Genomic DNA, 15400 nt, shown 5'->3' on the forward strand with positions numbered 1-15400 from the left:
TTATTTTGTTTTTCGGACACATAAATGTTTTTACAAGTGTTTGGTACAATTTATGGACCCTATTTCTATTTTAAAAAATCAAAATAATAGAAAAACCATAATAGAGTTGAGACCTTATTATGGATTCTGGCCAAAATCGTTTTGTCATTTTTTTTCAGAACTTTAATGAGCATGTGCTTATAAAGTCCCAAAGTCGAGGGTAAATGAGTCATTTTCTCTTTTAATTAGAAAGGCAAGCCCCCGCTCCCCCCTCCTCTTCTTATTCTAAACCGACCAAGGAATTAAGGGGAAAAACACACTAGCGACTCACGGCTAACCATCCGGCCTCGTAACCATCCAGTGAACGCTCGCGAGGCTCCAATGACCAAAACGTTGGCCTCAAACACCGGAAAGACACAACAGCGACTCGCGGCTAACTATCGCTGGTTCCCATCTCAGTCGCGGATTTCAATGTTCCCATCGTTGTAACTCGCGGCTAATCAGAGCAGCAGAGGCCAATAAGTCTCGGCAAAGGGAGACCCACCTACTGTGATGATCTGGTGGAAATGGGGAGGCTAGAAAAGTGTCGGAAACACCACTATAATGCAAGGAGAGCTGAGAGACTTATAAGAAAGATGGGTGAAGGAGACATCTCTTAACCCATTTCGTACATAGGTATACCAAACCCATTTCTTCAAAAAACCATTTTATGCCTATTAGTTACCAAATCACTTTTATGTTTTCATAAAAAATGGTTTTCACTAATGATTTATGGTTTTTTTTTTTTTATTTGATGAAAGTGTAATCACACAAACCACACACCAATCCCAAAAGGTTAACCAACTTTTAGGACTATGGAATGATTTTCACTAATGATTTATGTTGAGTAGGCAAAAATCAAAATTAAAAATAATACCAAAAAGACCCTAAGTCATAACTTAAAGCAACTTGATGTATGAAAAAGCCCAATGACTGACTCACCTTTTAGTGTTGTCGGATGGATGATAGATGCACTATTCCTTTAGTTTCTTCAAAAGCAATATCAAAACAATTACCTTTCCTAGCTACTTTTTTTTCTTTTGGAGAATATAGAGTAATTATATTACTAAGAATAGAAGAATTTACAATCTATTGAAGACTTTCCCTCTGGCATCATCCCGAACAAAGGGGAATCAAACCAGCCGGAAGGTCGTCAACATAAAAATGGGATTCATTGGAGGAGTCAAGAAGGCTGGCGAGGAAGTCTGCACAAGCGTTTAATTCTCGCACATGGTGAATGAAAGAGCAGCACTGAAGACTGTCGTTGAGGTCATGAATCTCCTCAACAATCCCTATAGCATACCCCTTGGGGTCTTATGTGCCCAGATTCGCTTGAATCGCCACGAGAGAGTCAGACCAAATTTGGATTCGAGAGCAGCTGATGGATTTGGCCTCAAGCAATCCACTCCTGATCGCATAGAGCTCCATTCTAAGAATATTGTTGTCTTCTGTTGCACCGGCCAAGGCAAATAAAACGTTCCCTCCTTCGTCACGCCCGAAGAACCATACCCACCACGATTCTCTTTAATCGACCCATCACAGTTCACAGCGACCCAGCCCTGGGGAGGCCGAGGCCAGGTTAACGGCCAGGGGGGAGTAAGCGTGTAATGGGCCAAAATCTGCCATCTAGCACAAAAATCCCTATTAGAACTGGAATCAGGGATAGGGGTAGCCAAATTCGAGAACTTGGCACTAGTATCCTGGGTAATATGAGCCAACACGGAGTTTGGATTACAGGTGCGATGTTTGAAGGCGACTTCATTCCTCATCAACCAAATTCTATAGATCGTGGCCACCGTACTGAACTTGGGAACTTGGCTGCAGACCGAATTATCGGCAAAATGGTGAAGGGCCCAATTGACTTCAAAGGCAGCAGGTAGTATCCTGAATGTCCCTCCAAATTGCCAGTCGAGTAAGGGTGGGGAGCCGTTGACGGGGAGCGAGCCAAGCAATAAAAGAGAATTGAGGCTGGGCATTAGGGAACCAGATGAGATTGTGCCAAGCAACCTTAATCCCCGATTGTCTTATTGCCTCCCATGCAGTTCTGAGGGAGAAAGGACCATCTGAGGTGGCCTTCCAAATGGCAACATCTTCTTGGAGCCGGGGAATGAACTTGGTTTGGAGAATATCTGTAGTCTTTTGAGCAATATCAGTGTCTTGGAAAGGACTATCCCAATCACCTCCCTCACCTTCCCTGTGGAGAGTGCTCACAGTATCAAAGGGGTGGCGGCCCATGGCTTCCGCAATGAGAACGTACTCCTGGCTTGACAAGAGGGCCATCTGGGAGCCAGGGGTCGAACCAAAGTAAGGTGTTTGTGCCACCCTTTAGGAGATAGTGGATACAGGAAGAGGCAATAGGCCAAGTCTTCAAAATGGACTAAAGAGTAACAGAGCACCTAGAGGGGATTGGAAGAGACCAAACTGAGTGCTTTCGGAGCCAGTGATGTTTAATGAAACTCGTCCAACAGTTAGAGACATTCGCAGCCAAGCAATAGACGTGCCTTGTCAAGGCGGCCCTATTCCAGTCATCAAGCTGCCTTCAACTAAGACCCTCCTCGTCCTTAGGACTGCAAACCGTCTTCCAAGCAACCTTGTAAGACCCTTTTTCAGCATTGCCATGCCACAAAAGTTTCGCCATAACCCCTTCGAGGGAATTGAGAATACTTTGAGGGACTCAAACGATATTCATCCAGTAAGCAATCGTGCCTATAATGATAGATTTGATTAGAGTAAGGCGGCCTGCATAAGGTAACGCCTTAGCTTTCTAGGAGGTCAGGTGTCTCTCCACCTTGGAGACCAAGCCAGCAAAATCATGGGAATGGAGAGCCTTGGAGGAGAGGGGAACACCAAGGTATTTTATAGGGAGGTTCCCCGTAACAAAGCCCAAAGTGCTACAGAAGTAATCTTGAAGATAAGTTGGGCTGTTGGCGAAGAACACAGTGGACTTGTCCTTGTTGATAGAAAGACCTGACAGATTAGAGAACTGATGGAGCAATTGATTGTGGACGTCCACAATTGAAGTTGAGGTTTTGCCAAAAATAAATAAGTCATCTGCAAAACAACTTGAAGTGATACCAGGCTTCTCACAGTACTGATGATAAGTGAATCGACCCTCACTAGCAACAGAGGAAACATAATTTGTGAACAACTGCAGCACATTATTGAACAGGAACGGCGACATCGGACATCCCTGCCGAAGGTCCCTATTGGCAGAGAACTTAGGGGATTGGGCACCATTTCGATCCAGGTAATGAAGGGGGCGAGGAAGTTGAGCTGATGGAGCAAGGTAAAAAGAAAACTCCATTAAACAGAGTGGTAGGCCTTCCGGAGATCAATTTTTGCTGCAAATCGAGGCATGCCCTGACTTCTATGATAGTCGTGGAGGATCTCTTAATAGAGCAGGATATTGTCAAATATCTGCTTCCCCTTAATAAAAGCAGACTGGTTCGGACCCACCACTTTGTAGAGGATAGGTTTCATTCTATTGGCTATTAATTTAGCAATAAATCTGTAAAAGAGAGGACTTACAACGATGGGGCGATAGTCGCTGAAAGTGTTCTGAGACGCACCTTTGGGGATCCGGGTTAATCTGGAGATTTTTAACTGATCAGGCATCACCTGAGTGTGTGGAAGAATTCCAAGATAGCTTGGCACACATCACGCCCAATAACACTCCAAGCTGTTTTTAAAGAAATAGGCACCAAATCCGTCTGTGCCCGGGGCACTATCATTGTCCATAGAGAACACCACCCCCTTGATTTCTTCGACAGTGAAGGGTCTGCAGATAAATATTGATTCCTCGTCAGAAAGGGCTCTATCGACTGGAAGATCGAAAGGGGAACAAATGATTTGGGGCGTCCCCATATAAGCTTGTTCAAAATAATGAGCTGCCTCCATGCGAATATTATCATCCCCAGTGATAATGTTGCCAGAACAGTTATTTATCACAGAGATCTAGTTACGAACCCTTCGAACCTTAATAGAGAGGTGGAAAAATTCAGTATTCCCATCCTTAGTTAGTAAGTTCAGAAACAGCAATTAACGGAACGGATATGACGGCAATTAAATGGACTAGATGGTAATAATATTTTTAAAAATCCGGGTTCATAAAATACATACGGTAATAATACGATACGCATTTAATACGGGTATAATACGGCATAGACGGCAATAATACTTTAAAAAAGGGATATATATTCATTATATAACATGCATTCACCACCTAATAAACAAAATAATATCATGATTTTATTAACTAAAATAAACACAATAATATAATATGCTATATAACATCTCTAAGATTATCATTTAACATATCAAAATATCAATAATCTACAAGAAATGAAGGTAGATTGTCCAAAATGACAAGAGCAAGTTGATTACCTTATCATTAAATCATTCTTCCAACATTACATTTCTTTCTATCTACAATGAGATAACCATATATTTTTAACCGATGTGTTCTTGTGAAGGGGATGAGTTCCCACTAATTAACCAACATAAGACAAGAGGGAGAGTTCCGGATATGGATCTCCTTGTATACATTAGCTACAAGAGACGAGAAAAACAAGAATAAAATAGAATAGAGATTGAGCCGTTCTCGCCAATATCACACCAGATTCATTTGCTTCACTACCACCATCAAAGTTCAAAGATCGAGAGAAACAAGAGGAGAGTACAAGACTTAAGTGCCGCTTTGTTGAACGGAGATGGCGAGGATGATTGGAGATGGAGGGCGGCTAATGTTGCGCTACGGTTGGATGTTCAACGCAAATCGAAAGGGACGAAAGGGAAAGTGAAATCGTTTCCCTAAATTCTAATCTTTTGGGTAATTTTTTTTTTTAAAAAAACGTATAATATCGCGTATATCGAGTATAATACTCGATCGATTAAAAAACGTGTTTTTTATAAAAATATGGGAAAATACGGGGACAGAGTATTATACGTTTAAAAATATGGGAGTATATAATACGTCGTATGATACGCGAATTTACTAACTAAGTTCCCATCCCCTGATCCAACCATTTGACTCTAGCTTTTTGCCTGAGCTATGACTCTCTAATAAGCATAAGGTGTTGTAAGTCCATAACCGCTGCCTTCTCCTGGTGGATAATATTGGCATTAGTATTACCCTTTTGGATGTCAGATTGAAGATAGTCCACAGCCTTGCCAGTGGATTTAATTTGTCCGTCAAGGTTGTGGAAGACCTGCTTACTCCAGGCTTTGAGCCTATGCTTGAGGAACTTGAGTCTGGAAAGAAGCCGAGCCATAGGAGAACCTGTAACCTGCAAGTTCCAAATCTCTCGAACCAGAGGAGTGAAGTCTTCGTGGTCTGCCGAATGATTGAAAAAGAAGAAACGTCTCCCACAACGTTTAGGTTGCAGACCTATAGAGATGACCATCGGACTGTGGTCCGAGACCCCCAGATTCTTAAAAATGGTGAAGGAGGTGGGGAAGGCTTGAAGCCAGGCAAGGTCGGCCAGCACATGATCAATTTTACAGGCAATACGGTTAGTGTCCACCCCTGGATTATTCCAAGTGAACTGGCAACCAGACCATCTTAAATCGAACAGGTTAGTGTTGGAGAGAATCAAAAAAGGGCTTGGTGACTCACAATCCAAATGTATTCTAAATGTTGATTTTCTACATCTAGGAGTTCAACATTCTAAATTCTACATCTAGGAGGTCAACATGCTAAATTCTTCTTTTATCATAAAAAAAAAAAGAAGCTAAATTCTGAGGTAACTTATCAGTCTTGATTGATAAAAAAAATACCAATCCTATGGGTCTGTTGATGGGGATGACATCTTCAGCCGTACTCCTTATAGGACTACATCATGACACTTGAAAAACAACCAAACAGTTACATATGCATACGCTTAAGCAGATTCTCACAGAAAAAAAAGGGGCACTGTTCTCTGTGCTGCAGCGCAGGCTGCGCCCAGACACATGGGGGTGGGCACAATGACCACCCTGCCCCCTGAGTGGTAAGCCCATGTGCTTGGGCGCAACCTGCGCTGCGGCATAGAGAACATTCTCCCGAAAGAAAAAATAGTTTAAGCTATCGTGGGAATATATATACATAAAATGGAAATTAAAAAAAATAGTACGTCTCAAATCAAATAGCCATCATTGATTTAAACCTGGATTAAAATCTTCTCCAATTCTTGACATGTGCATTGCAGTGCAGATCGGGGGTGGGATGTCGTCATCTAGCAGGCACGACATCCAATGGTCCGAGCTCAATTCAAGCAGTTTTTTTTTTCTTTCTTCTTGAGCTCGTACTGTAGGATATCGCACCTGCCAGGTGACGACATCCCAACCCTGAATTGCACTGTACTACACTTTTAGGGAATTGAAGAGGATTTTTTCCCCTTAAACCATGGTATCTGGTACTGAATTGGTATTGTTGCCACAATATTCGGAACTTGCTGAGGTGGATGTCTTGTAGAAGAGATAAGGAATGGTCGGATGAACCCGAGGTTAATCCAGGAAAACTCCGGTGATTAAGTTAGAACTGGGCAATCGGTAAGTAAGTGTGAAATAAGGTAAGAGTAATAAATGTGAATACCTACTTCTGTCAAACACTGTTCCTTATATAGTTTAGGTCAGTTTGAGTTACGATCCGACTGAGTGGATGGTGAGAAGCTATAGTCGGTTGAGCTCGATCAATCTTCTTTGGTCTTCCTGGAAGAGATTAGAAGACATAATATCTACAGTATTAATAATATGGGGCCCACACGGTAATACGCTGTTTGAAGTACCTTTCTAGTATGCAACCGCATGTATAATGCTAATTGAGCATTCGCCGGAGGGTTACGTCTTATTTGAGTAGTTTTGTAATACGAATTCGTAATTTAGGTAATTTAGTTAAGGAAACAACTTGTAATGACAAGTTGTAATCTTCTTTAATTGCCCTTTTGTTTTATGCCTAAAAGTTATTTAATGTAGATAAAAAAAAGGGGGGAAAGAATGCTACCCGGTTGCAAAGGCAAAAATTCTGCCTAGGGCGATGCTTACGCATGCATTTCCATTGGCCAACGTGCGCGTGTAGGCTCTAGAGGCCCAGACAGCGATCTCTTTCTCAAAAAACATTTCAAAAAGTTGAAAGTCATTTAATTGTCCCTTTTTTTTTTTTAATATTATTAGAACTCTGTTTTCCCTATTTTATTTTACTTGGATCCATGTAGCCGACTCCATTAAGTTGGGATAAGGCTGAGTTTGTTGTTGTTGTAGTTTTCCTGCAAAAAGATAGGATTTATTTTTATTGAAAAAATTGCATGTATTAAAGGGGCAAAAAAAAAAAAAAAAAAAAAAATTACAATCTTGTTACAACAAGATTATCTTAATTTAAAAAAAAAATTGGGTGGTTAACTTGGTGAACTGAAATCCTTATTATTTTGGATAGTTTTGTAATACTAATATGAATTTGGACATACCCAATGCGCGAGGCTCCTGCCATTGTAGGGTCTAGGGAAGGTCATAATATAAGCAATCTTACCCCTACTTTCGTAAAAAGGCTGTTTCCAGACTTGAACCCGTGACCACTTGATCACAATGGAGCCACATTTATCGTTGCACAAAGGCCCGTCCTCTTAAAACTAATATGTATTTAGGATAGTTTGATTACCAAAAAAAAAAGATTGGGGATAATTTGGTAAAAGAAAGATCAATTTTGAGTAATCATATAGTTTTCCAAAAATTAAACTACCAGGTACCACCACCGGTTCCAACCATATTCCATTTAAAAACGCACATTACAACATTAGAGCATCCCATTAACAAACCTAAAATAACATGAGAAGATACTAAGGGTGAAACCGGCTGAATTGGGCCCAGCCTTTTAAAATCCTAGCCCAATCTTGAGTCCTCTTGGCTCAACCCAAGCTCAACTCAGCCCTAGGTCGGGCTGAGATATCTCAGCTCATGTCCAACCCTGTCGGGCTCAGCCCAGCCCAGCCCAGCCCGGCCCTGATTGACCCTGATCGGGTTGGGCTGGGCTGAGTTGGCCCTGATTGACCCTGATCGGGTTGGGCTGGGCTGAGTTGGCCCTGATTGACCCTGATTTTTGCTAGGACCTAATTGACCTTGACTTGCCCTGCTTCAGTGCCATTTACGTCGTCCTATGCATTAAAAAACGGAGACACATATGATTGAGTATTGGTTTGTTTCATACTCAATTGATTATTAGACTTTTCTTTTGGTAAAAAAACTTGGCCCAATCTTAAAATTGTAAATATTTTCGTTCAATAGATAAATTAGTGTTTTTTTTTTTTTTTGGGTAAATCGATTGATAATTAGTTACTAAAAAAAATTACAAAATGAAAACAATAAATTGTAAAGCATAACCTAACACAGGGCCGGGCTGGGCTTAGCCCAAGGCCTCAACCTTGGCCCAGCTCGATCCTAACCCAAGGCCTGAAAATTTCAACCTTAACCCACCCTCAGGTTGAAAAATCCAACCCAAATCTTGTTCGAACTCACGGCGGACTCGGGCTGACTGGTCAAACTTACACCCATAGAGGATACCATGAAAACGATTTACCTAAAAAGGGGGGGGGGGGGAAAGAATGATATTGTGAAAATCAAGGAAAATTTATCTTGAGACGCTGCTCAGCCCTTGGGATACAATTTCCATAAAATCATTCGGTAGTTTTTGTGAACAGTGAAGGGCTCAAAGGATTCAAGGGGAACGGAGGGTTCTGACTTGAGTTTTGGCCTCGGATTTTATCACCATGTTTCAAGTAACATTCTATTTTCTCCATATGGTATTATTGTTTCTAATTTTGGGACCTTTACTCTATCCATTTTGAGTTATCCTATTTTAATATGCGCAACACATTCTAACAACATCTTGACGATAGAATTGGGTTATTCATTGACATGCAACCAAGTTGAAGCTGAAGCCAATAAGGGTCTAGCTAGCTCCTTCAAGGCCTCTTAGCAGCAAATAGGTTAGGATGGATTGTTGTTCATATTTGGTCCTACTTCTCAAGTTTTACATTACAGGATATGATGATGGAGCCTAGCTACCAAGTGCCTGTGGCCATGGAGTTCTTTTCATATTTTCTTGCAACTATCTTGTCTTTCTCATGCTTCTATTTTTCGTACTCATCAAGATAATAATGTTATGTTTTTATTTCAAAGGTTGGCCTTCAAGGCTAGGAGTGAGAAGTCGAGTTTTTCGGATTTTGGATTCTATGATGATGTACTTTCCCCTGTAGTGATTTATTTATTCTTCTCATAAAAATAAATACATATAGGGCAAGAGATCTCTACTTGGTCGTATAGTCTCTACATAAGTGTGAGGGAGAAGGTATAGAAAACGCCACCAAGTAGAGATCTTTTTCCCATAAATATATAAATAAAGGGAAAATGATTAGAGCATAGCATTTGTGATCAGACACATAGGTGGGCGAAATGATCACCCCACCCCCCATAGAATGCAAAATTACTGTTCCATTTGATGCTTTCACGTGCAATCCCATTTGCCCCTGCACATACACGTAGAGGTCATACTCTCCCATGAGAAACACTTTCCCTTAAATTAATATTATTATTATTCGCAGTTTAAATTCCTATTGAATGGAACATTACTTGCCTCCAAAAAGAAAATTACCATTCAATAGTTTTTCCCTCCCCCTTTGATTCATTTGCAACACAGCTTTTTTCTTCTTCTAATAGTTAGTAACTTCTTTACCAAAAAAAAAAAAAAAAAAAAGTTAATGATTTCATTATCAAAAAAAAAAGAGTAAATTATTTAGACCTCCCATAATATTTCTGACAATTCAGGGAACTTCCTGACAATTGTCCTTCTGACAATTACTCAGACCTCCCCTACTTTTCAAACTTAGTTTCATCCAAGTCTATTAGTAATTTAGTAATTTAACTCCAATTAACGGATAGATTTGAAAAACCTAAGAAAACTGACAATGATACTTTTTTCTTTTATAGGAAGTTACCCTATTGCCCTTGCACCCTTTCCCTTTCCCTTTCCCTTTCGCTTGCCCTTTCCTCTTCTTCTTCTTCTTCTCTGCTACCTTCCATGTTCCAAACAAAAAACCCTAACCTGCAACTCTAATCGATCCCCCTGTCACCGAAAGTGAACTTCTCCGATGGCGGTGATTGCTTTTCTTGGCCGGAACTTGCCATCTCCACGCCTGGACACGGTTTGAAGTGATCCCGCTTCCTATATCTGTTTTTGGATTGGGTGAATGTATCAGGTGAAGGGTTTCCTTTCTTTTGGGGTGTCTCTGGTTTGTGGGGGCATAGATAAAGAGACAAACTATAATATTGAATACTGGAAGTTGGAAATCAGAAATGAGTGTACGTATTAGATTTTCCTTTCTCGTCTTTGTTTTTGGACCCTTCTTTGTCTTAGGATTGTAGGTTAGCAGAAATATTACATCATTAAGTTTAATGGTTTTAGTTATTTTTACTGTGGGAATTCTGTAAATGTTTGGATTTTAGTTGATGCAACAGCAAAACCCAGTTCTTTTCCATTTTCCTTTCATCTGCGAACTGAATTTTAAGATCCGTTTTTTGTTCCTCTTCACTATGTTGCTAAATAGTTAAATTACGTGAGAATGGGTCAGTGCACACTAGAACTAGTGAAATCTGATTCATCGTACGATTCATAAGAAAAGGTTTTACACTCCCTTGACTGTAACTCTCTCTTCTGCTTTAAGTGCACATTAAAAGCAGAGAACAAAGTATGATTTTTTTTTTGGGTCTCGAAGTCAGCAAATATGAGGAATTGGGGGGGCGTTCATTGCAATGGTGGTCTCTTTGACGGAAATCTAAAGCGGTGGTGAGATTCCCCAGAGACAAGGGAAGCATCAACATACGGAGATTGAAGAGAAATTGATAGGATTTATGGAAAACTTTGAATCAGAGAAAGGAAAAAAGGAAAAAAAAAAAAAAAAAAAGACTTGAAAAGATGAAAAGGACGGATTGACGGATTCTCCTGCAATTCGAAAATGAAAGAAGATTCAATTCCTTTAATAAAGATTAAAGATTGTCTCCGGTAGAATCAAACATCGGAACCACTCGGATTTCACCACAGACTCTTCTTCCCTTATCCAAATCTTCCCGTCTTATACAACCGAAACCGCCGGATTTTTCCGCTTCCTCTTTTGCCTGAAAACTTTCGATCATGGTGCAGATTTCTCCCTTGTAATTCCTTTGCCCTTTCAATCCTCAGAGATGTATGTGAACTCCGTATCTGAAACCCTAGAGAGAGAAAGAGAATCGCCTGGTGTGCATTGAAAGAAAGACTAAGTTTTGGTCATTTATAAGTAAAGATGTTTTGGGTATTTTACTAACACCATTAACGGACATAATTTGCTCAAAAAAAAAAAAAAGTTAATGATTGTGCCACATGGCCATCATGCGTGGTTAGATTATGCAATGATGTCATCATACTTAACACAAAACTGGGTTTTTTTTTTTTTATTTTTTATGTGAATTGGATTGGATCGGTCGATCCATGCACAGATCAGATTTAATGCCGATCCATACCGCCCTGTAGAAATGGGGAGATTTTGGAACCGATTTCACCCTTTCTCATTTGAGTCGACCTACCCTGATTCTTATTAATGCTTAGTTTTGGGAACAATTCCTGGAATGGTTTAAAATGGATTGTTCATGAATTGGCCGATACATATAGGTATATGCCAGCACCGATATTGACACTTGGCCAATACTAGATTGGTGAATGATACAGATAAAAGGTATAATTGTTCAAAAAACAATCAAATATTTGTATCTTTGAGGGCAAAACATTTTACATGACTAATATGACACCGATTCTCACTATGTTGGATACATAAGTACAATATCGATTCTAATACCAATACCAATACCGATATCGATATCAATCCGATCAATATAACTAAAACCATGGTTTCTAGTTTACTAACCAGTAAATCTAGGTGGGCCAGCTGAAAATGATCGAAGGTGCTTTAATAACTGAAGGGAGGACATGGCTTTACCCAAAAAAAAAAAAGCCCCGTAACTTTCAGTTATTATCCGATGTGGATTGTGGAGGTCCCCCCCACCCTCCTCTCTCTCTCTTGTTCCTTGGGGCTGGGGTAATTAAAAAGTGGGAGACAGAACACTATCTGGGTGTGAGCTGTTCGCTGCTCCTAGGCCAAGACACAAGAGCATGCAAAATGACTGCCAGGGACCTCCTCTCACACATGTGACGCTTTATTCGTGGGGACTCTAATTGGGATCCCATGATCGAAGCACATTGTCCTAAACCAACCGAGCAAACCCATGATCTAATTGATGGATTTTTTTACGTTAGAAATCCTAATTTTATGGTCGACGGCCTTAGGTCAACCACACAAAATGATTAAAAAAACCTAAACTACGTTTAATATGATGATAGAGGGAGCATTATATGCATGATGATGGTATCTAAGATCCACAGTAGCAAAAATTATGAAATTGCCCCTAGAATGCTAAAATATGTACAAGTGCATGAAATTACATTTAAACGTCACAAATGACTAAAATATAATTAACAAACACTATAGACATGCATGTGACATATTAAAAATATTTACAAGGCTAAAAAGTGCAAGATAGTAAAAATTATTGAAATGCTCCTGTTAGGGCAAAAATGCAAGCATGCGTGAAAACCTTATGAATATGTAATTTTATACTTGAAATATACTTATGAAAAATATACTTATGAAAGTTACAAAATTCAATTTGGGTGATGAGGGACTTCCCAGAACCCTTAACAAAATTTTGCTGCAAAATGACCAAAATGGTAAAAATACTAGGGCGTGAGCTTTGAAGTAATTGCAAACATTAGGAATGATTTTAAACATACTAAAAATGTCAAAATGTGCAAGGTTTTGATGCTGTAAAATCATTTTGGGCTTGCTCTACAAAAAAAAAAAAAAAAAAATCATTTTGGGCTTATATTTGATAAATTACTAAAATACCGCTAGAGGATAAAAGTGTCCTCCAAGCATGAGAATGACATGGGGGGTGAGCATGTGTACATTGAGACTTTCCAAAATTATTCTAAATGCCATGGAATGCATGGAAAATATATTGTCTGATTGTTGGAATTTTATCATGTTTTTGGATTTTTTCTTTATGAAATTACCAAAATGCCCTTGAAAAGGAAAATATATTATCCGTTTGTAATGTCCGTCGAGAATCGAACTTTTTTTTATTTTGTTCACATGTTTTCTAAACGGATTTAGGCTGCCAGGCTTTAGGACTGAATTACTATCCAGTTCTTTGGTTTTGTCTCCCTTTATCTCTTTCTTTGTTTTTTCTATTGGAACTGGAGGTGTTCGGCCTCTAGCCAGCTAATTCCCTCAGGGCTCGTGCACGACCCCGAGAGATACTGGGGCCCCCATGTTCATCAGGGAGTTTCCTCTCAAACGGGTGGCCCCAAGGAGGGAGGCGGAGTCGAACTCAGGACCTTCAGCTTCCTTAGGCCTCATCCCTTTATCTCTTTCTTTACATCTCTTCTTTGTAGCTTACTAGTGTACTTAGTTTTTTAGTGTGATGGCTATTACATTCTATTTTCTTTGGAAGCACATGAACCAGGTTGTTGTGTCTCACGGTACACCTAACACCTTATTGGTGTTGGGTAATATTAATCGTTGGATCCAAGATTTGGATTTATCTCCTTTTGCATCTGCTGGCCTGTCTCTTATGTCTCATCCATGTATGGTATTATTGTTTCTAATTTTGATACCTTTACTTTATCCAATTTGAGTTATCCTATTTTAATATGCGCAAGACATTCTAACAACATCTTGACCAATATAGGTTGGAATTTTTGTCTTCTCCTGTTACTGTACGGTGTAGTAATGCATCGTGCAGCGACTGCAGAGGTCATGTGCACCATGTGGGTCCTGTTGTGCCACATGGCCTCTGCAGCGCCGCACGATGCAGTACTGCACCGTGCAGTAACAGGAGGTGATAAAGATCCAATAGGTTGTGCCAATGGTCTATTGTACCAAGGCTTTTTTGTTTTGATAGAATTGGGTTATTCATTGACATGCAACCAAGTTGAAGCTGAAGCCAAGGGTCTAACTCCTTCAAGGCCTCTTAGCAGCAAATAGGTTAGGATGGATTGTTGTTCATATTTGGACTACTTCTCAAGTTTTATAGGATATGATGATGGAGCCTACCAAGTGCCTGTGGCCATGGAGTTCTTTTCATATTTTCTTGCAACTATCTTGTCTTTCTCGATCATGCTTCTATTTTTCGTACTCATCAAGATAATAATGCTATGTTTTTATTCCGAAGGTTGGCCTTCAAGGCTGAGTCCGGATCCTCTCCAACGTCATTGAACATGATTTCTCTCCAATAACGAGACCACGTTTCATATTAATTCACGGAGATTTAACTCCATTTTCCTCATTTTTTAAAAATTTAAATTAAAAATCTAATTTTTTTGAAGGAAGCAGGGGTAAACCTAACCGATCTGGATCAATAGAAACCGATATCGATTACTAAAACCCAGTGCATGGTTGGATCCGGTATCGATCACTTGCAAAACCAATATGATACCGCTATGGTATCGACAAGGATCAACCGTAACTGACAAAATTGCCCCTGATTTCTCTTTAAAAGAGGTTGTTTGACTATTTTACCCCTTATCCGTACCGTATCACCGATACGATACTGGCACAATATCAAGATCGGCCACAACGGAAACCGTTACATATCACCTCGATACAAACGATATGATACTGATGCCTCAAACCATGGTGATACCAATACATATCGCAGGCGATGCAATAATACCTCAAATCATGTTAAACCGTCTCCTCAAAGCTTATGATTTAAAGATTCCTATCTTAATTATCTAATTTTTTTGATAATAATCTATTTTTTCAGTTAAAGAGATAAAGAACAGAAACCAATGTGAGTTGCAGCATTCTTTCGCATAAGGTGTGTGTGAGAGAGAGGAAAAAGTAAAATAAGAAAAAGATAAAAAAAAAGAGAGGAAAACGGAGTTATAAGTCTCCGTGAATTGATATGAAACGTGGTCTTAGGACAACGTTATTGGGAAGGAATCCTCTTCAATGACGTTGGAGAGGATCCGAACTCAGGCTTCAAGGCTAGGAGTGAGAAGTCGAGTTTTTCGGCTTTTGGATTCTATGATGATGTACTTTCCCTTTTGCAGTAGTGATTATATTTGTTCTTCTCATAAAAATAAATAAAATATGGGGTAAGAGATCTCTACTTGGTCGCATAATCTCTACACAAGCGTCTGGGCCAATGGATGAGCATACTTGGGCATCTACCCAGGGGCAGAGGCGTCATCTTATTGCACCTTGTGAGAGGGAGGATGTAGGAAACACCAGCAAGTAGAGATCTTTTTCCCATAAACATGTAA

The 15400-nt window shown here is 39.8% G+C and overlaps 1 protein-coding gene across 1 annotated transcript; it reads right to left on the reverse strand.

Moving 5' to 3' along the window:
- Positions 1–1881: 1881 nt before the first annotated feature.
- Positions 1882–2298, reverse strand: LOC122665676. Its single transcript, XM_043861824.1, has one exon. It carries the CDS (start codon positions 2296–2298, stop codon positions 1882–1884), a length of 417 nt encoding a protein of 138 aa, XP_043717759.1.
- Positions 2299–15400: the final 13102 nt, after the last annotated feature.

Source organism: Telopea speciosissima, chromosome 6, assembly GCF_018873765.1.
Source record: "Telopea speciosissima isolate NSW1024214 ecotype Mountain lineage chromosome 6, Tspe_v1, whole genome shotgun sequence".
NCBI classification, from domain to species: domain Eukaryota; kingdom Viridiplantae; phylum Streptophyta; class Magnoliopsida; order Proteales; family Proteaceae; genus Telopea; species Telopea speciosissima.

What these genes read in the sequence shown, in the direction of transcription:
- LOC122665676 (XM_043861824.1), bottom strand. Translation starts at nt 2,298, where the DNA reads ATGGCCCTCTTGTCAAGCCAGGAGTACGTTCTCATTGCGGAAGCCATG.